The sequence below is a fragment of the Oncorhynchus nerka genome, linkage group LG24 (assembly GCF_034236695.1).
Source record: "Oncorhynchus nerka isolate Pitt River linkage group LG24, Oner_Uvic_2.0, whole genome shotgun sequence".
Taxonomy (NCBI): Eukaryota; Metazoa; Chordata; class Actinopteri; order Salmoniformes; family Salmonidae; genus Oncorhynchus; species Oncorhynchus nerka.
Genome location: NC_088419.1, coordinates 18,699,377 through 18,719,739, shown reverse-complemented (window position 1 = coordinate 18,719,739; position 20,363 = coordinate 18,699,377). Strand labels below are relative to the sequence as shown.

The 20,363-nt window shown below is 43.1% G+C and overlaps 1 protein-coding gene and 1 pseudogene across 1 annotated transcript in view; one reads left to right on the top strand and one right to left on the bottom strand.

The window, feature by feature from the left end:
* Window positions 1-985: 985 nt before the first annotated feature.
* Window positions 986-6,938, bottom strand: LOC115107460 (transcription factor E2F6-like; annotated as a pseudogene).
* A 3,842-nt stretch (window positions 6,939-10,780) lies between these two features.
* The window catches only part of LOC115107611 (lysophospholipid acyltransferase 2-like), a 95,494-nt gene continuing 85,911 nt past the window's right edge, over window positions 10,781-20,363 (top strand). Inside the window, exon 1 of the mRNA XM_029631058.2 lies at window positions 10,781-11,393. Within this exon, the coding sequence (XP_029486918.2) occupies window positions 11,307-11,393 (87 nt within the window). The 5' untranslated portion in view covers window positions 10,781-11,306. The remainder of the gene's footprint in view (window positions 11,394-20,363) is intronic.

Below are 20,363 nucleotides of genomic sequence, written 5' to 3'. Positions count from 1 at the left end.
GACAGCATTGCACAGGCTTTGCATTCTCTCAACCAGTTTCAAGAGGTAGTCACCTGGAATGCATTTCAATTAACAGGTGTGCCTTGTTAAAAGTTAATTTGTGTAATTTCTTTCCTTCTTAATACGTTTGAACCCATCTGTTGTGTTGTGACAAGGTAGGGGAGGTATAGAGAAGATAGCCTTATTTGGTAAAAGACCAAGTCCATATTATGGCAAGAACAGCTCAAATAAGCAGAGGAACGACAGTCCATCATTACTCTAAGACATGAAGGTCAGTCAATGCGGAAAATTACATATTGAAAGTTTCTTCAAGTGCAGTTGCAAAAACCATCAAGCGCTATGATGAAACTGGCTCTCATGAGGACCACCACAGGAAAGTAAGACCCAGAGTTACCTTTGCTGCAGAGGATAAGCTCATTAGAGTTTATTGCACCTCATATTGCAACACAAATAAATGCTTCAGAGTTCAAGTAACAGACACATCTCAACATCAACTGTTCAGAGAGGACTGCGTGAATCAGGCCTTTACGGTTGAATTGCTGCAAAGATTGTGTAAGAGCTATTTGACCAAGAAGGAGAGTGGTGGCGCTGCATCAGACAACCTGGCCTCTACAATCACCTGACCACAACCCAATTGAGATGGTTTTGGATGAGTTGGACCAAAAAGCAGCCAACAAGTGCTCAGCATATGTGGGAACTCCTTCAAGACTGTAGGAAAAATATTCATCATGAATGTGGTTGAGAGAATGCCAAGAGTGTGCAAAGATGTCATCAAGGCAAAGGGTGACTCCTTTGAAGAATCTAAAATATATTTGATTTGACACTTTTTTTGTGTGTTATAGTTTTGACGTCTTCACTATTATTCTACAATGTAGAAAATAGTAAAAATAAATAAAAACCATTGAATGAGTAGGTGTCCAAACTTTTGACTGGTACTATATATAAAAAGTATACACACACACACACGTTTATTCATATGAGGATACATTTTAAGTGTTCTCTTCTTTAGTAACAGACTGTTTTAATAATTGGAAAGACAAACAAAAGTAAAACTTTCGAAAGAAAATGTAAAACATGGTCAGATTATTATTTTTTTAAACAAAAACAAAGAACATATACACATTATGTTCCAATCCACTAGTTTACATGATGATCCTGCTTTAGACAATGATCAAATCCACAGTTCTGCGGGAACTGGGGGTACTGAGGGGGCTGCACAATTAGGGTTGCAAACATTCGGGGAAATGTCCAGAAGTTTCCATGGGAAGTTAAGCCCTGGAATTTAAATTAAATTCATAAAAGGTTTGCTTATAACAGTGAACCTTTTTTTGTGGGATACATGAGTTGTTTAATCAAACTGCTTAACTATTTATCTGTATATGGAATTGTATTTGTTTATTTTTTAAAACATTTTTTCCCCTAATCTTTACAGGAAAATGTCACAGGCACTATCTGATGTGTGGAGAGATTTCACTGCAGATAATGTAGAAGGATAGGCTGTGTACATTTGCAAATACTGTGCCAAATCATATGTGAAGAATGCAACAAAGATGCAGAATCATCTGGCCAAGTGCATAAAGTTCCCTCAGCGCTCACAACAAGCAACCTCTGAGAAAAGTTCCTCTACTTCCATTCAAGGTGAAAATGATGAATCAGACACCTTATCGATAGCAACAGCTCATGGTCCTCCTGGAATCACAAGTTTTTGTTGATTCATTGGAGGAACGTAGTCAGAGAAATGCTGATGAAATTCTTGCTCGAGCTGTGAATGCAACTGGTTCACCTCTGATGCTCACAGGCAATGTCTATTGGACAAGATTTCTGAATGTTCTTCGCCCAGCATACACCCCTCCAACCAAACATCTACTCATTTTCTGGATGCAGAGTTCAAGTGAAGGTCAAGCAAATCACAGAGAAAGCAGACTGTATTGCAATCATGAAGACTTCTGCCTGAAGCCCATACACGCTGCAGCGTACATGTTGGACCCCAAGTATGCTGGCAAGAGCATACTGTCTGGTGCAGAGATGAACAAGGCCTATGGTGTCATCACTACCGTGTCTTGCCACCTTGGCAATCTGGCGAAGTACACTTCCAAGCAAGGGCTTTGGGATGGAGATGCAATACGGTAGTCGTGCCAACATATCTCATCAGCCACCTGGTGGAAGGGACTTTGTGGATCTGAGGCCCTTTCCCCTGTTAACTCAAAACTAAATATGTATAAAAATAAAGCGTGCAATTTAATAACCTACGTGTTCTTTTTACAATCCATTCCTTAACTTTGCTATAATCCTTGGGATTTTACACAGAGAAATAAATTATTACAAAAATGGACAAAAACGGTCTCTTCCTAAAATTACAATGGCAGAATGTGGAATCTGTCAGTCCGAACAGTGAGACAAAAACGTCCAATGAGGACAGTGTGACGCCAGACTATCCACTCTGTACAGCATTCTGTGATGCAGAGGTCCCTACAGGAGAGAAATTAACAGTTGATTTGGACTACACCAAAACATCAATGTTTATACCTTTCTTTTGTGAAGTAACTGACCTCATTTGATACAGCATCTCACAAACCTATTTTATAGTTAACAGCTCCCTCTGGTGAACATTTTGGGGAGCACATTCAATGTTCCAATCCAATCATGGCATAATATCCCTTTCTTACAGAGTAGGATATCTAAAGGAAGGAAGTAATGTACTTTACATATAGGTAAATTAATATCTAGGGCACCCAATAAAGCTTAACAATTGATGAATTTGACTGATTGAAAAGCACAGCTGTTATCTGTGTGCAGAACATGATCTCTCCTCCAAAACTAGAAAGTCTGGTCTTTCTACTTCCCTGTGTGTCACACTGAGGCCCGCCCAGCTCACAGGTCAACACTTTGATTGGTCCCCTGCCTCCCTTCAGGTGGATCTAGATGCCGTTCTAAAATGGAAACAATTCAATAAAGTGATCAATTCAGCCAATCAACATCAGACTCAGTGGTTTAGAATTGTACAGATTCTGCAACTGTTAAGTTTGTGTCAGTGCGTCATGAATTAATAAGTATGCATATACAGCCACAGAGTGGTGTTGTGTTCATTAGGCACGAAACGGAAGAAAACCGTGGAAACGGAAACATACTATATTAGCTTGTACAATAAGAAACGCCAGTTTTCATTGCACCACATTTTGCTACTGTGTTCCCTAATGAACACAACCCAGGTCTGTAAAACAGGTTTATGTTTGGCCCTCCTTACTGTACCTCCTTGGGTGTGGGCAGCTCCAGCTTGGTCTTCTCCGGGGTCTTAATGGCAACGACCGTCTGCTCCTGGAACACCTTGATACACCACTGATGTCTCGGTGGGTCACGAATGCAAATGTGCAGAGGCAATTAAAGAGGATACAACAGCAGGACACAAATTGTTTGTACTTTAGGACTGGTGACTGTTTCCACAGTGCAATCGTAACGGGCATAATCCTAACATTGTGTCCCAAAATGTTGGTTAATTCACAGCGTAAATCTAAGAGTGACTTTCTTATTTTTTTGACAGTATTTTATTATCAGTCTGCATTTTGCTAATTTTGGGTTGTGTCTCCTTATCTACTATTCTCAGTGTTGTTAGCTTCTTAAAATACCAGTGTTTGTACCATGTAAAAGGTGGTGCTAGTGTTTGAAAAAAGGCTGTCCTGCTCCTCTCCTCTGGTGCTAGTATTCAGACCCTTTACTCAGTTGAAGCATCTTTGGCAGCGATTACAGCTTCAAGTCTTCTTTTGTATAACGCTACAAGCTTGGCACATCTGTATTTGGGGAGTTTCTCCCATTCTTCTCTGTAGATCCTCTCAAGCTCTGTCAGGTTGGATGGGGAGCATAGCTGCACAGCTATTTTCAGGTCTCTGCAGAGATTTTCAATCAGGTTCAAGTCCGGGCTCTGGCTGGGCCACTCAAGGATATTCAAAGACTTGTCCCGAAGCCACTCCTGCATCGTCTTAGCTGTGTGCTTAGGGTCGTTGTCCTGTTAGAAGGTGAACCTTCACCCCAATCTGAGGTCCTGAGCGCTCCGGAGCAGGTTTCATCAAGGATCTCTCTGTACTTTGCTCCATTCATCTTTCCCTCATCCTGACTAGTCTCCCAGTCCCTGCCATTGAAAAAAAATTGCCACAGCATGATACTGCCACCACCATGCGTCACTGTAGGGATGGACCCAGCTTTCCTCCAGACGTGACGCTTGGCATTCAGGCCAAATAGTTCAATCTTGGTTTCATCAGACCAGGGAATTTTGTTTCTCATGTTATGAGAGTCCTTTAGGTGTCTTTTGGCAAACTTCAAGCGGGCTGTTGTGTGCCTTTTACTGAGGAGTGGCTTCCGTCTGGCCACTCTACCACAAATGCCTGATTGTTGGAGTGCTGCAGAGATAGCTGTCCTTCTGGAAGGTTCTCCCATCTCCACAGAGTGACCATCGGGTTCTTGGTCACCTCCTTGATCAAGACCCTTCTCCCCAGATTGCTTAGTTTGGATGGGCGGCCAGCTCTAGGAAGAGTCTCGGTGGTTTCAAACACCCTCCATTTAAGAATGATGGAGGCCAATGTATTCTTGGGGACCTTCAATGCTGCAGACATGTTTTGGTACCCTTCCCAAGAATGCACTGTGTAGCGGGTGAGGGCATTCACAGCCGACTGCTCAGATGGGGGAGGTTATTCATAGCCGACTGCTCAGACGGGTGAGGGCATTCATAGCCGACTGCTCAGACGGGTGAGGGCATTCATAGCCGACTGCTCAGATGGGGGAAGGCATACCAGTCAACCGTTTTTACATGGTCCTTCTAACCCGACTTAGCAACTTATAGTTTTCACAATGTCCTTCGTATCACCAGATTCTGACCTGCTATAGTTGAGATGTTGAAGTACCCAGAAGGAGTCGTTTCCACGCCCCAGGATGCAGACGAGTTATCCTGCATCCCTACGACGTATGGGGCTGCTGTCACCACCCACCTCAGCCCACTCTGACACACAAAGCCGTCATGCAACGGAGGAAGATGAGTTGCAAGGCCCTACACACCACTCTCATCTAAGAGACTACCAGCCCTGCTCCAGGCCTCCTCAGTGGTCAGAGTGTGACCACACACACTCACCAGTTGGGAGCTGATGAGGGAATACGAGTACCTATGTCACAAGCAGCAAGAGATCAGGAGGGAGTACTCTAGGCCCACCCGGCCTCAGTCACTGCCGAGGGAGCACCGGTACAGCCGCTACATTCCTGACCCCCACAACTCTAGGCACCTCCGGCTAAAGCCATCATCACCTTCACGGGAGCACAATCACTACTGGTACTCCCCGAGTCGGCCCAGCTACTCCCCTGAGAAACACTACTCCAGCGGGCGAGGGCATTCACAGCCGACCGCTCCGACGGGCGAGGGCATTCACAGCCGACCGCTCCGACGGGCGAGGGCATTCACAGCCGACCGCTCCGACGGGCGAGGGCATTCACAGCCGACCGCTCCGACGGGCGAGGGCATTCACAGCCGACCGCTCCGACGGGCGAGGGCATTCACAGCCGACCGCTCCGACGGGCGAGGGCATTCACAGCCGACCGTTCCGACGGGCGAGGGCATTCACAGCCGACCGCTCCGACGGGCGAGGGCATTCACAGCCGACCGTTCCGACGGGCGAGGGCATTCACAGCCGACCGCTCCGACGGGCGAGGGCATTCACAGCCGACCGCTCCGACGGGCGAGGGCATTCACAGCCGACCGCTCCGACGGGCGAGGGCATTCACAGCCGACCGCTCCGACGGGCGAGGGCATTCACAGCCGACCGCTCCGACGGCATTCACAGCCGACGCTCCGACGTGCGAGTGCATTCACAGCCGACCGCTCCGACGGGCGAGGGCATTCACAGCCGACGCTCCGACGTGCGAGGTCATTCACATCCGACGCTCCGACGTGCGAGGTCATTCACAGCCGACCGCTCAGACGGGCGAGGGCATTCACAGCCGACCGCTCAGACGGGCGAGGGCCTACCAGCCGACCACTTTTACATGGTCCTTCTAGACGGATTTAGTGACCAACAGTTTTTTACAGTGTTTATGTTCTAAAAGGATATTCTCTGTTGTCTAGGCTGTCCATCATGTCAAAGAGCTGCTGTGCACAGGTCTTGATGAGCTCATCCAGACTTTCCTCCACCGTCTTCAGGTTCTGCAGCTCCCGCTAAAACCTCTGCTTCGGCCCCACAAAACTGGTGACTGGACACGGACCTCTGGGGAGGGAGAGGATGATACCACACTCAGTTATAGAATACAGACAAACCCCTTGCTACCATGCAGGGTGATCTGGTCTTGGTATTTTATTAGGTTCCCATTAGCTGTTGTGAAAGCAGTAGCTACTCTTCCTAAGGTCCACACAAAACATGACATAACACAGAACATTAATAGACAACAATAGCTCAACGACAGGAGTCACATATTAATTAGGGCACGCAGTGGAAGACGTTTCTAAACGTTTTGCAACTGAAGAAGAAAATGTGTCTTTCTTACTGGACAAGTTCAGGTCCTAGTCCCTCCCTATTTCAGTCTGTTTTCTTCCATTTGGTGCCTAATGAATACCACCCTGCATGAACACATCCTATCAAAACAGACAAATAAGCACAGAAGGTGGGAGCACAGACTGGCAAAGAGCTTGTGTGTTGAAACCGCAGTACTCACAACCACTTAATCTTGTTGGCAGATTGTTTCTGAATAAGGTTGGTCCCCTCCAGGCAGTCGGTGAGGTCATAGACCCTCGGTTTGCTTGTGATGAGGTTCTTTGCCGCGAGGTTAAGGTCTATGAAACCATGATGGATGCCACGCAATAGCCTTAGGAACAGAGCCAGGGACAGATCCTGGAGGACAAATGGTGTGTCCGGTAGCACTGGATTGGGTTCAGTGGCACTGGCTACAGTAGGGAAAAGGTCAATATTTTATCAAAGCCAAAACAACATTGATTCAACATTATCTGCATCCCAAATGAGACCCTATTCCCTACATACACTGAGTTTACAAAACATCAGGAACACCTTCCTGATATTGAGTTGCACTCCTTTTGCCCTCAGAACAAATCGGCCACATATACGTGTTTAGCAGATGTTATTGCAGGTGTAGTGAAATACTTGTGCTTATAGCTCCGACAGTGCAGTAATATCTAACAATCACACAACATATACCAAAAACACACAAATCTAGTAAAGGAATGGAATTAAGAATATAAAAATATATGGACGAGCAATGTCAGAGCGGCATAGAACAAGATACAGTAGAATAATATAGGATACTGTATATACATATGAGATGGGTAATGCAAGATATTTAGACATTATTATTATATATTTTCATGTATTTAACTAGGCAGGTCAGTAAAGAACAAATTCTTATTCACAATGACAGCCTGTGTGTAGAAAGCATTCCAAGGGATGGTGGCCCATGTTGACTCCAATGCTTCCCACAGTTGTGTCAAGCTGGCTGGATGTCCTTTGAGTGGTGGACCATTTTGATACAGACGGGAAACTGTACCCCGTTCAAAGGCACTTCAATCTTTTGTTTTGCCATTGACCCTCTGAATGACACACATACACAATCCATGTCTCAATTGTCTGAAGGCTTAAAAATCCTTCTCTAACCTGTCTCCTCCCCTTCATCTACACTGATTGAAGTGGATTTAACAAGAGACATCAATAAGTGATTATAGCTTTCACCTAGATTCACCTGGTCAGTCTATGTCATGGAAAGAGCATGTTTTGAACACTGTGTATATTCTAGTACTTTAGTTAGCTAATAGCCATTCACTGTATCTTGATTATAAAAGTAAATGGATTTAGTGGCAGTTATAATATCTGGATATGAAAATAAACTACTCTTGTACTACCAAGTGTTTTGTACACTCAGTGTAGTTCACTACTTTTGACCAGAGCCCTATGGGCCCTAAATAGGGCATAGGATGCCATTAGCAATGCAGGCAGCCTTTTGGGGGCCCTAAGCGAGATTTTGTTGTCCCCACCCCCACTACAAAACATTTTAGTGGCCCTGTCTCTTGATGGCGGAGAGAAAAACAATACATTTTAAAGTGAATTTCCTGCAATTCTGAACATTTTTCCATGGGGAGAAGAGACATTTTTGCAATTTTATGACACATTTCATGCAATTCTACTCATTTTGCCACAGGGCACAGCATTTTTTTTTTTTTTTACAGTTTTACAGCTAATCTCCTACAATTCTACCCATTCTCCATGTGGTGGCAAGAAATTTTGTCCAGTTTGAAAGCGGTTGCTTAGCGGCCTGGGGCCCTAAACAACCACTTATGTCACTTATGCCTGGAGGCGGCCCTGGATGTAGGAATTGTACAAGGCAAGGAAGTGTCAAAGGGTCATTCAACGCCAGGTCGATTTGGAATAATAATAGATTTTCAGTCATGATGATCACACATCCTTGTCTTGTCTTTGTCTTGGTGCTTTCAACCAGTTCACAGGACCTAGACTGAATAGGGATAAAAAAACAACAACAACCACTTAAGTGCCTTGTTGCAAACAGGTTGTATGTTTTTGAATCTTTTTGTTATCATGTACAGGCGTCCTTCTTTACACTCTGTCATTTAGATTAGTATTGTGGAGTAACTACAATGTTGTTGATCCATTCTCAGTTCTCTCATATCACAACCAATAAACTCTAACTGTTTCTAACAATCACCATTGGCCTCATAGTGAAATCCCTGAGCCGTTTCCTCCTTCTCCGGTAACTGGGTTTGGAAGGACGCCTGTATCTTTGTAGTGACTGGGTGTATTTATACACCATCCATAGCCTAATTAATAACTATCATGATCAAAGAGATATTCAGCGTCGGCTATTTTTTGTTTTTACACATCTACCAATCAGTGCCCTTTTTTGTGAGGCATTGAAAAACCTCCCTGGTCTTTGTGGTTTAATCTGTGTTTGAAATTCACTACTCGGTTGAGGGACCTTACAATTGTCTGTATGTGTGGGGTACAGAGTTGGGGTAGTCATTCCAAAATCATGTTAACCACTACTACTGAACACAATGAGTCCATGCAACTTATGCGATTTATTAAAAAGGCCTACGACTACAATCATTGCGATAAGAAAGCTATCAATCAAAGTAATCATGAGCGTATCCTCCCGTGCTTAGCCGTTGCAACATCTTCATCCACGAATTCCTCCTCGCCCACGGGCTGATCAGATTTAGTGGTCCGTCGAGATATGGTGGCATGATAGGAATGGCATCATCGCTTATTCCAAGTGGCGGTATGTGGTCTGTCAGAAAGTGTTTTTCACATATGATGTGCTCCTCCGTTGAATCCTACTTTTCCGTATTTCGCAGGGCAGCAAGGCACACTTCTATTCGAGTCTGGTCCTTAGGAAAATGTCAAAACCTCTTAGGTCGATTCGGAAACGCTCCTTTATTATTGTCGCTTCGATTAGGATATCCCAGAAACACGCATTTCACCATAGCCAAATGTATTTGACGACCACCAGCTACATTCAAACGTTTTGTAGCTAAATTAAATATCACGTTTGTTTGTTTATCTCAAATTCACGTTTCTTGGACAGGAAAATATTATTTTCAAAGCCGGATCAAATCAAATCAAATTGTATTTGTCACATACACATGGTTAGCAGATGTTAATGCGAGTGTAGTGAAATGCTTGCGCTTCTAGTTCCGACAATGCAGTAATAACCAACAAGTAATCTAGCTAACAATTCCAAAACTACTACCTTATAGACACAAGTGTAAAGGGATAAAGAATATGTACATAAAGATATATGAATGAGTGATGGTACAGAGTGGCATAGGCAAGATACAGTAGATGGTATCGAGTACAGTATATACATATGAGATGAGTATGTAAACAAAGTGGCATAGTTAAAGTGGCTAGTGATACATGTATTACATAAAGATGCAGTAGATGATAGAGTACAGTATATACATATGAGATGAATAATGTAGGGTATGTAAACATTATATTAGGTAGCATTGTTTAAAGTGGCTAGTGATATATTTTACATCATTTCCCATTATTAAAGTGGCTGGAGTTGAGTCAGTGTCAGTGTGTTGGCAGCAGCCACTCAATGTTAGTGGTGGCTGTTTAACAGTCTGATGGCCTTGAGATAGAAGCTGTTTTTCAGTTTCTCGGTCCCAGCTTTGATGCACCTGTACTGACCTCGCCTTCTGGATGATAGCGGGGTGAACAGGCAGTGGCTCGGGTGGTTGTTGTCCTTGATGATCTTTATGGCCTTCCTGTGACATCGGGTGGTGTAGGTGTCCTGGAGGGCAAGTAGTTTGCCCCCGGTGATGCGTTGTGCAGACCTCACTACCCTCTGGAGAGCCTTACGGTTGTGGGCGGAGCAGTTGCCGTACCAGGCGGTGATACAGCCCGACAGGATGCTCTCGATTGTGCATCTGTAGAAGTTTGTGAGTGCTTTTGGTGACAAGCCGAATTTCTTCAGCCTCCTGAGGTTGAAGAGGCGCTGCTGCGCCTTCTTCACGATGCTGTCTGTGTGGGTGGACCAATTCAGTTTGTCTGTGATGTGTACGCCGAGGAACTTAAAACTTACCACCCTCTCCCCTACTGTTCCATCAATGTGGATAGGGGGGTGGATGAACGTCAGCCAATGAAAATGTTAAAAAAGCAAAGGAAGGCGGGATTACGTCTTCCTTGTATGATTTTATGAAATAGTGTCGTTTCCGATATTTCTGTTCCGCCACCTGCAGGATTGGGGTGAATAATAAGTGTTTCCCTTAGGGGACGAGAAGAGAAGACGGCAGCGCAGCATCTTATTTTGCGTTCAGTAAACTGTGCGCGAGGTATGTAGCCGAGCATCTGCGCAACGAGCACGGCGCACCTGAGTTTAATATAATATTTCTAGTCCGCTATTTATAAAGAAAAATACATATATTTTAGACTACAGGAAAAATGAAAATAACATGTGTAAAAAGCCTATTTCAACTGGAAACAGAATAAAAGAACAATTTAGGCCTTTCTTATTTTAATTCAGTGGCACTTGGACCTATTTTGTCTAGCCTTTACATTGGATTATGGTGCTGATATTTTCGCAAACCATTGCGTAGAGCGGGAATGAGTCGAATCCTTCCCCGCCCAAATTATGGTTGATTTGGGAAGTATTTGCGCCTAGACGGTGCTGTAGCGCAACCGACAGCCAGTAGTGGCCAGCAGCAAACCGCAGCAGCTACAGCGGTGGATGTAGGATCAGAGTCGGGGCGAATCTAGGATTCACTGTCAGAGGGGAAGAAGAGCAGAGGACTCTCAACGTTCTGAATCATGGCTACTGAAACCGTGTCCCCGGCGTGCACTGGATCCAGTTTGCTGCAACCCATAAGCGAAATCATCAATCTTCCTCTCGACCAGGTAAATAGGTTATTTCTTGTTACTTCTACTTACGCTTTTTTTAGTATTTCTATCATTCGTCGCATGTCCAAAATCGCAGCAAAAACATTGTGTAGCCAATTGTCTTTGATTCCTCACTATCAAACAACGGTATTGGTATTGCCATTTTTCCCTCATAGGAAATCATGAATTTGGATTGGTTTGATACAATCGTTCAACACGTTGATGCCACATTGGCATAAACGCACATATCGCAATGATTGAATTAATTTAAAGGCCCCCTTTAAATGTCACAAAAATGTCACGTTTAGTCGACAATTAATCATCAGCCATACTTTTAAATAGTCTCTTATTTGAACAAATGTGCCGCAGATGTCTGTGTTCAGGATATTTGGCTTGTCTAGACTACAATAACCCTAGATTTGGATTTACAGTTGACATTGGCCTCTTACTGATCGGGCTATAATGTAACCCGTTTTATTTTACGCACAAAATAAATGACACATTTTCAAGTAGCCTAAAAACAGTTGTAGAATAGGCCTATGTGTTTTGCTGCCAGTGCCAAATCAATCTGAATTTATCATTAAGCATGCTTTCAGTTATTACCATCGTCTATTCCTTGCAATGGTTTTCACATAGGCCCATTCAGGTGACCTGTATATGTAAATGTTATAGTCTCACTTGTCATTAGAAGACGTCGAAGAACACTCAGATTACATAGCCTACCCCGACCACAAGCAGCTTTACTTTACATGTGAAGCCCATCCCATGCAAATATTACATCTGCAGCACCCACTCTTACAATCGACTGTATACAAGATTTGCATCTGAAAAATATCAATGGAAAAGTCTCTGATAATTTCCCACTAATCTGTTCACATTCATAACCAACCAAGTTTGAATCCATGCTCATTTATGTAATGTGGCACATTCATAACCAACCAAGTTTGAATCCATGCTCATTTATGTAATGTGGCACATTCATAACCAACCAAGTTTGAATCCATGCTCATTTATGTAATGTGGCACATTCATAACCAATCAAGTTTGAATCCATGCTCATTTATGTAATGTGGCACATTCATAACCAACCAAGTTTGAATCCATGCTCATTTATGTAATGTGGCACATTCATAACCAACCAAGTTTGAATCCATGCTCATTTATGTAATGTGGCACATTCATAACCAACCAAGTTTGAATCCATGCTCATTTATGTAATGTGGCACATTCATAACCAACCAAGTTTGAATCCATGCTCATTTATGTAATGTGGCACATTCATAACCAACCAAGTTTGAATCCATGCTCATTTATGTAATGTGGCACATTCATAACCAACCAAGTTTGAATCCATGCTCATTTATGTAATGTGGCACATTCATAACCAACCAAGTTTGAATCCATGCTCATTTATGTAATGTGGCACATTCATAACCAACCAAGTTTGAATCCATGCTCATTTATGTAATGTGGCACATTCATAACCAACCAAGTTTGAATCCATGCTCATTTATGTAATGTGGCACATTCATATATTTATCTAATGCCACAACCTTACGTTAAATGCTGTAATGCTGCTTTGCCCAAACTTGGTCAAAAGTAGTGCACTATAAATTGCCTGGCTACCCATCCACATCGCTCCGGCCAACTGTTGTTTCTTCTCCACCATGAGTCTGGATTTGCCTCCTTCCCTGACGATTTCTAGAATGCGAACACATTCTGACCATTCTGATTGGTCCCAGAAACCAACAACATTATCAATTTTGATACTCTGATTGGTTAGAGGCGATCCAATTGCTGATTTTAAAAAATTAAATACATTTGCAACGCAAATCATTTTGAAGTTACACAAACTACTTCTATGATGGCAGTTTCAGAATGAATGTATCAATTGATAGAGCAGCAGAATGAAATTCAGGATGAGTCGTCAGTCAACACTATAAAGAGAATAGGGTGCCATTTCGGCACAACTCAAGAGGTTGTACTGTAGAACTCCTGTTTTTTCCTATTTAGCCAAAACAAGAGACCAAATGTACTGTATTGTGCTGTAAATGATCCCAGAACATCTCCGACAGTATTCATGAAGGGAACGTGACCACAACAGTGAGTCGTCTGATCAAACTTCAATTCCTCTTAATACTCCTCTAGAGGTAACAGGTGTGTTTGTTTGGCGACTTCACTGAGCGAGCTCTATAGATATTTCCATTGGTGTTTTCTCTTGCCAGTTTCACGCTAAAGGTTAGACTCGGATAATACTGTAGTGGCTTGGGTATTTTCTATCCACATTGTCCTTTCCAGCACAGTTTCAGAAACTGTTGGAAACGTAACCAGGCCAGTCTAGTACAGCTCGGCTTGGTTACTTAACATTATAAACTGGGTGGTGTGAGCCCTGAATGCTGATTGGCTGACAACCGGTATATCCGGCCGTAAACCACGGGTATGACACAACATTGATTTTTACTGATCTAATTACGTTGGTAACCAGTTTATAATAACACTAAGGCACTCTAGGGTTTGTGGTATATGGCCAATATCCACGGCTAAGGGCTGTTCTTATGCCTAGATAAAGCCCTTAGCCGTGGATATTGGCCATATACCACACCCCCTTGCCTAACTATACTTTCATAGTATTTAAATGGAGCTACTACTCTACAGAAAGCTCTGATGACACAAGTTGTTAATAAACAAATAAGTAATCAGGTTCTCTAGGCATTAATATGAGCCCTGGTCTACAGCTGATCATGTAACATTACTCCCTCTTCCATAGATACTGAGCCTAAGCTACAGGCTACAGATCTGTGGTTCACCACTTCACAACTGAATGCAAAGATGCATCAGGCCCTATCAGCTGTTGTAGCCTAGCACCATTGTTACATTCCAGGATGACATAGCCCCAAAATACTGTTGTGACTAAAATTCTCTTTGACTTTGAGATGTAGGAAATGATATTTGCCTTAGAAATTCCACAGCACTGTGAGAGTCAGGATGGATTGCGGTACAATCCATCAGAGAGTAGCTATAGTAGTAGTTATGTTCCCCCTAGTAACAGCATGGTGTTTTGACGACACCCTCAAGTGATGTTACTGTGGAAACGACTTTCTAGAAACGAGAAGGAACCAAAAAAGGAGCGGCTCCAGGGATCTTCCTGTGGTCTAGGTGGTCTGAGCAGGATTCATTTCTGACTTCTACGTTGAAACGAAACACAGAGTGTGTCCCAAATGGCTGCCTATTCCCTTTATAGTGCACTACTTTGACCAGAGCCCACAGTGTGGTTTCTGCGTAGCCATACAGCCACACAGTCATTGTAAGCTGATTTAGTGTAAGGGATTTGTCCAGGGGGAAAAGGGTATCTTGCAGCTCTAAGTTATAGGCCTCCTAGCTCTTACTATGCAAACCCCGACCAGGGGCAGAAGACTTAATAATATCAAAGGGATAGCAACACTCGGGCCTGCCATACCAAAAAACACAGACTGCGTCCCAAATGGCACTCTCTTCCCTGTACACAGTCAAATACTTTTTTACCAGAGCCCTATGGAAGAAGTGCGTTATATAGGTAATAGGGTGCCATTTGGGACGAACACACACATTCCTGCCTAACCCCAGTGATAGTAATAGGTTACTATCACTGAAAGAGAATACGTTACATTGTTGCTTTAACTTTAATGGCACCAGCTAGGCAGCCTTTGGTGTTCAGGGGCTTTATGTGTCTAGCGTCTCAGAGTAGGAGTGCTCATCTAGGATCAGGTCCCTCCGTGTCTATTTAATCTTATTAATTGTGATCTAAAAGACTAAACTGATCAGCATTCTAAGACACTTCATACATATGGCTCCAAAGCTGTGGTTTAATGGCTCTGCTTTCTCTATGGAAGTTGACTGTGGTACTTTAGGCCAACTTGGTTGCCGATACTTTCACACATGCAGTGACACATCCTGAATGTGAAATGTGTCACAAGCGTTGCTGTCAAACTTTTGCTGGGAATATTTTAGCAAGCAGAGGACCTCAGGCATATTGCATTAGCTGAGTGTGCGTGTGCATGTGTGCGAATGCGTGTGCGTGAGAGAGAATCCTTTGTGCCAAGACATAAATGGTGGTCTTCCCAATCAAGAGTTTTGGCCTGAGTTTGCTGCCCAATACCCTGGGGGCTCAACGAGGAGGAATGCCCAGGGAGTAGAGTAAGGTTATCTGGCAGTGCCTACATCCCAAATGGGACCCTATTCCCGATATAGTGCACTACTTTTCACCAAAACCCTATTCCATATATATGGGCCCTGGTCCAAAGTGGTGCACTAAATAGGGAATAGAGTGTCATTTGGAACACAACCAGTGTGTGCTGTTAACTATGGAGATGTAACCAACTGAATGAAAAACATGGAGTTAATAATGTTGACATTCTATTAACTCCATTCAATCCAGATTCCCCTCCCATTAAAACATTCAAAATGTGTTGTAGGCCTATGAGTTTGGTGAGTGAATACCAGAGTCAGCTAATTTGTTCCTTCCATTGAGGGTTTGGCTGAGGTTAGTTTACATGGGACCATGGGACTGGGTGTTCCTCTCTCTGCAGGGTTGGGAGCAGATGGATCTGGTTGTGTCACAAATGGCACCCTATTCCCTATTTAGTGCAACAAATTAGGCCTGTAGGTCCCTACGTAGGGAATAGGGTGCCGTTGGGGATGGAGCTTATATAGGAGTGTATAGGACACTAGGGCCTCACAGGGTATCTCTTTAGTGGAGCTGTCTCAATGACTACAGGGACCATGATCCTCTGGGTTTATTATGGCTGATGGCTGGCTGACGGTATAGAAGCGGGATGACTGAGAGGCTTCACGAACACACCTGGTGTCCAACGAAATAAACAACACTTTGTTTTACAAGTTTTAACTAGCGCCATGCTCCTGTTTTTGCCAGCTAGCCAGCATAAACTATCTATGTGAGAAGGGCTCATCGGGATGACTAACTGAACTGAATCCATTTGTCTCCACTCGACTCAGTTGCGTGACATACACTACCAGTCAAAAGTTTGGACACATACTCATTTCAGGGGTTTTCTTTATTTTTTTTACTATTTTCTACATTGTAGAATAATATTGAATACATCAAAACTATGAAATAACACACACGGAGTCATGTAGTAACCAAAAAAGTGTTAAACAAATCAAAATATTTTATATTTGAGATTCTTCAAAGTAGCCACCCTTTGCCACTCTTGGCATTCTCTCAACCAGCTTCATGAGGTAGTAACCTGGAATGCATTTGAATTAACAGGTGTGCCTTGTTAAAAGTTAATTTGTGGAATTTCTTTCCTTAATGCTTTTGAGCCATTCAGTTGTGTTGTGACAAGGTAGGGGTGGTATACAGAAGATAGCCCTATTTGGTAAAAGACTAAGTCCATATTATAGCTAGAACAGCTCAAATAAGTAAAGAGAAATGACAGTCCATCATTACTTTAAGTCATGAAGGTCAGTCAATCCGGAAAATTTCATAAACTTTGAAAGTTACTTCAAGTGCAGTCGCAAAAACCATCAAGCTCTATGATGAAACTGGCTCTCATGAGTCCCGCTGCAGGAAAGGAAGGCCCAGAGTTACCTCTGCTGCAGATGATAAGTTCATTAGTTACCAGCCTCAACAATTGCAACCCAAATAAATGCTTCACAGAGTTCAAGTAACAGACACATCTCAACCTACCTGACACCCTAGACCCACTCCAATTTGTTTACCGCCCAAATAGGTCCACAGACGATGCAATCTCAACCACACTGCACACTGCCCTAACCCATCTGGACAAGAGGAATACCTATGTGAGAATGCTGTTCATCGACGACAGCTCAGCATTTAACACCATAGTACCCTCCAAATTCGTCATCAAGCTCCAGACCCTGGGTCTCGACCCCGCCCTGTGCAACTGGGTACTGGACTTCCTGACGGGCCGCCCCCAGGTGGTGAGGGTAGGTAACAACATCTCCACCCTGCTGATCCTCAACACTGGGGCCCCACAAGGGTGCGTTCTGAGCCCTCCCCTGTACTTCCTGTTCACCCACAACTGCATGGCCATGCACACCTCCAACTCAATCATCAAGTTTGCGGACGACACTACAGTGGTAGGCTTGATTACCAACAACGACGAGACGGCCTACAGGGAGGAGGTGAGGTCCCTCGGAGTGTGGTGTCAGGAAAATAACCACACACTCAACGTCAACAAAACAAAGGAGATGATTGTGGACTTCAGGAAACAGCAGAGGGAGCACCCCCCTATCCACATCGATGGGACAGTAGTGGAGAGGGTAGTAAGTTTTAAGTTCCTCGGCGTACACATCACGGACAAACTGAATTGGTCCATCCACACAGACAGCATCGTGAAGAAGGCGCAGCAGCGACTCTTCAACCTCCAGGAGGCTGAAGAAATTCGGCTTGTCACCAAAAGCACTCACAAACTTCTACAGATGCACAATCGAGAGCATCCTGTCAGGCTGTATCACCGCCTGGAACGGCAACCGCTCCGCCCACAACCGTAAGGCTCTCCAGAGGGTAGTGAGGTCTGCACAACGCATCTCCAGAACACCTACACCACCCGATGTCACAGGAAGGCCATAAAGATCATCAAGGACAACAACCACCCGAGCCACTGCCTGTTCACCCCGCTATCATCCAGAAGGCGAGGTCAGTAAAGGTGCATCAAAGCAGGGGCCGAGAGACTGAAAAACAGCTTCTATCTCAAGGCCATCAGACTGTTAAACAGCCACCACTAACATTGAGTGGCTGCTGCCAACACATTGACTCAACTCCAGCCACTTTAATAATGGGAATTGATGGAAATTCATGTAAAATATATCACTAGCCACTTTAAACAATGCTACTTAATATAATGTTTACATACCCTACATTACTCATCTCATATGTACATGTATATACTGTACTCTATATCATCTACTGCATCTTTATGTAATACATGTATCACTAGCTACTTTAAACTATGCCACTTTGTTTACATACCCTACATTACTCATCTCATATGTATATACTGTACTCGATACCATTTACTGCATCTTGCCTATGCCGTTCTGTACCATCACTCATTCATATATCTTTATGTACATATTATTTATCCCTTTACACTTGTGTGTACAAGGTAGTAGTTTTGGAATTGTTAGGTTAGATTACTCGTTGGTTATTACTGCATTGTCGGAACTAGAAGCACAAGCATTTCGCTACACTCGCATTAACATCTGCTAACCATGTGTATGTGACAAATACATTTTATTTTATTTTTGATTTGACATCAACTGTTCAGAGGAGACTGTGTGAATCAGGGTTTCATGGTTGAATTGCTGCAAAGAAACCACTACTAAAGGACACCAATAAGAAGAATAGACTTGATTTCGGCCAAGAAACATGAGCAATAAACATTAGACCGGTGGAAATCTGCCCTTTGGTCTGATGGGTCCAAATTTTGAGATTTTTGCTTCCAACCGTTGTCTTTGTGAGAGACAGAGTAGGTGAATGGATGATCTCCGCATGTGTGGTTCCCACCGTGAAGCATGGAGGAGGAGGGGTGATGGTGTGGGGGTGCTTTGCTGGTGACACTCTGTGATTTATTTTGAATTGAAGGCACACTTACCCAGCATAGCTACAGCAACAGCATTCTGCAGAGATACGCCATCCCATCTGGTTTGTGCTTAGTGGGACTATCATTTGTTTTTCGACAGGGCAATGAACCAACACACCTCCAGGCTGTATAATGGCTGATGGAGTGTTTCATCAGATGACCTGGTTGAGAGAATACCAAGAGTGTGCAAAGCTGTCATCAAGGCAAAGTGTGGCTACTTTGAAGAATCTAAAATCTAAAATTATCATTTTTTTTTGGTTACTACATGATTCCATATGTATTATTTCATAGTTTTGATGTATTCACTATTATTCTACAATGAAGAAAATAGTGAAAATAATAAACTCTGTGTCCAAACTTTTGATTGGTACTGTACGTCATATATTTGTGCACCAGGTGTGTCCGTATTGCCTCTCCTGCAGGTTCAGCACTGGTCCATAAAAGGTGTAAGTGTGTATTCCTGGCTCCACAGGTCTTTGTGTTTTTAGGGCACCTTTTATGAGATTGATGAACTCATTTATTGTAAAACATCATTCAGTTTGTGATTCAGCTTTAGCCTATGCTATTTAATGCACAGACAGTATGTTTTCTTTGGACATATAGGCCCTAGCTACATTAAGCTGAAATGGGAATCTCCCGTTTACTCTGGAATGTTCTTCTTCCATTTTTTGAAAAATGAAACTAAAAATGAAACCGTGAGGTTGTATAGAACAGCATGCTTCTGCTTTGAGAAGAAGTACTTTATGTGGAGGAGCTAATTAATTTAACAAACCTCTTGGGGTTGACAATCTCTTTGATGTAGAAAGAGGTTTAGAGACAGCCATTAACCCTATATTATTACTCAGCATTTCCACTCACAAAGAGAGAGAGGAAAGTAGATATTGTAGATGTTACAGGAAGTCTATCCAATTCCAGACAGTCTACCCCTGTGGTTAAGAGGTTGTTTTTTGTGCCTACCAGAACCTATATAGAGAGTGACTATAAATACTTAGGATTTATTACATGGCACTGGATAATTTTTCTAAAGGTAGTTCAAAACCTGCCACATTGCTTATGGATTGATGGGGCACTATGGTAACCCTCAATTTGAATAATCAACATAATCTGAGTACTAGTTTTTATAAATCAGCTTCAGTTTGATAACGTTCATGATTTTTCTTTGCCTACTGTGTTCTGTGTGTTATATACAGTGTGTTATATACAGTGTGTTCTGTGTGTTATATACAGTGTGTTCTGTGTGTTATATACAGTGTGTTCTGTGTGTTATATACAGTGTGTTCTGTCCAGTGGTGGGAAAAGTACCCAGTTGTCATACTTGAGTAAAAGTAAAGATACCATAATAGAAAATGAAAGTCACCCTGTAAAATACTACTGGAGTCTAAAA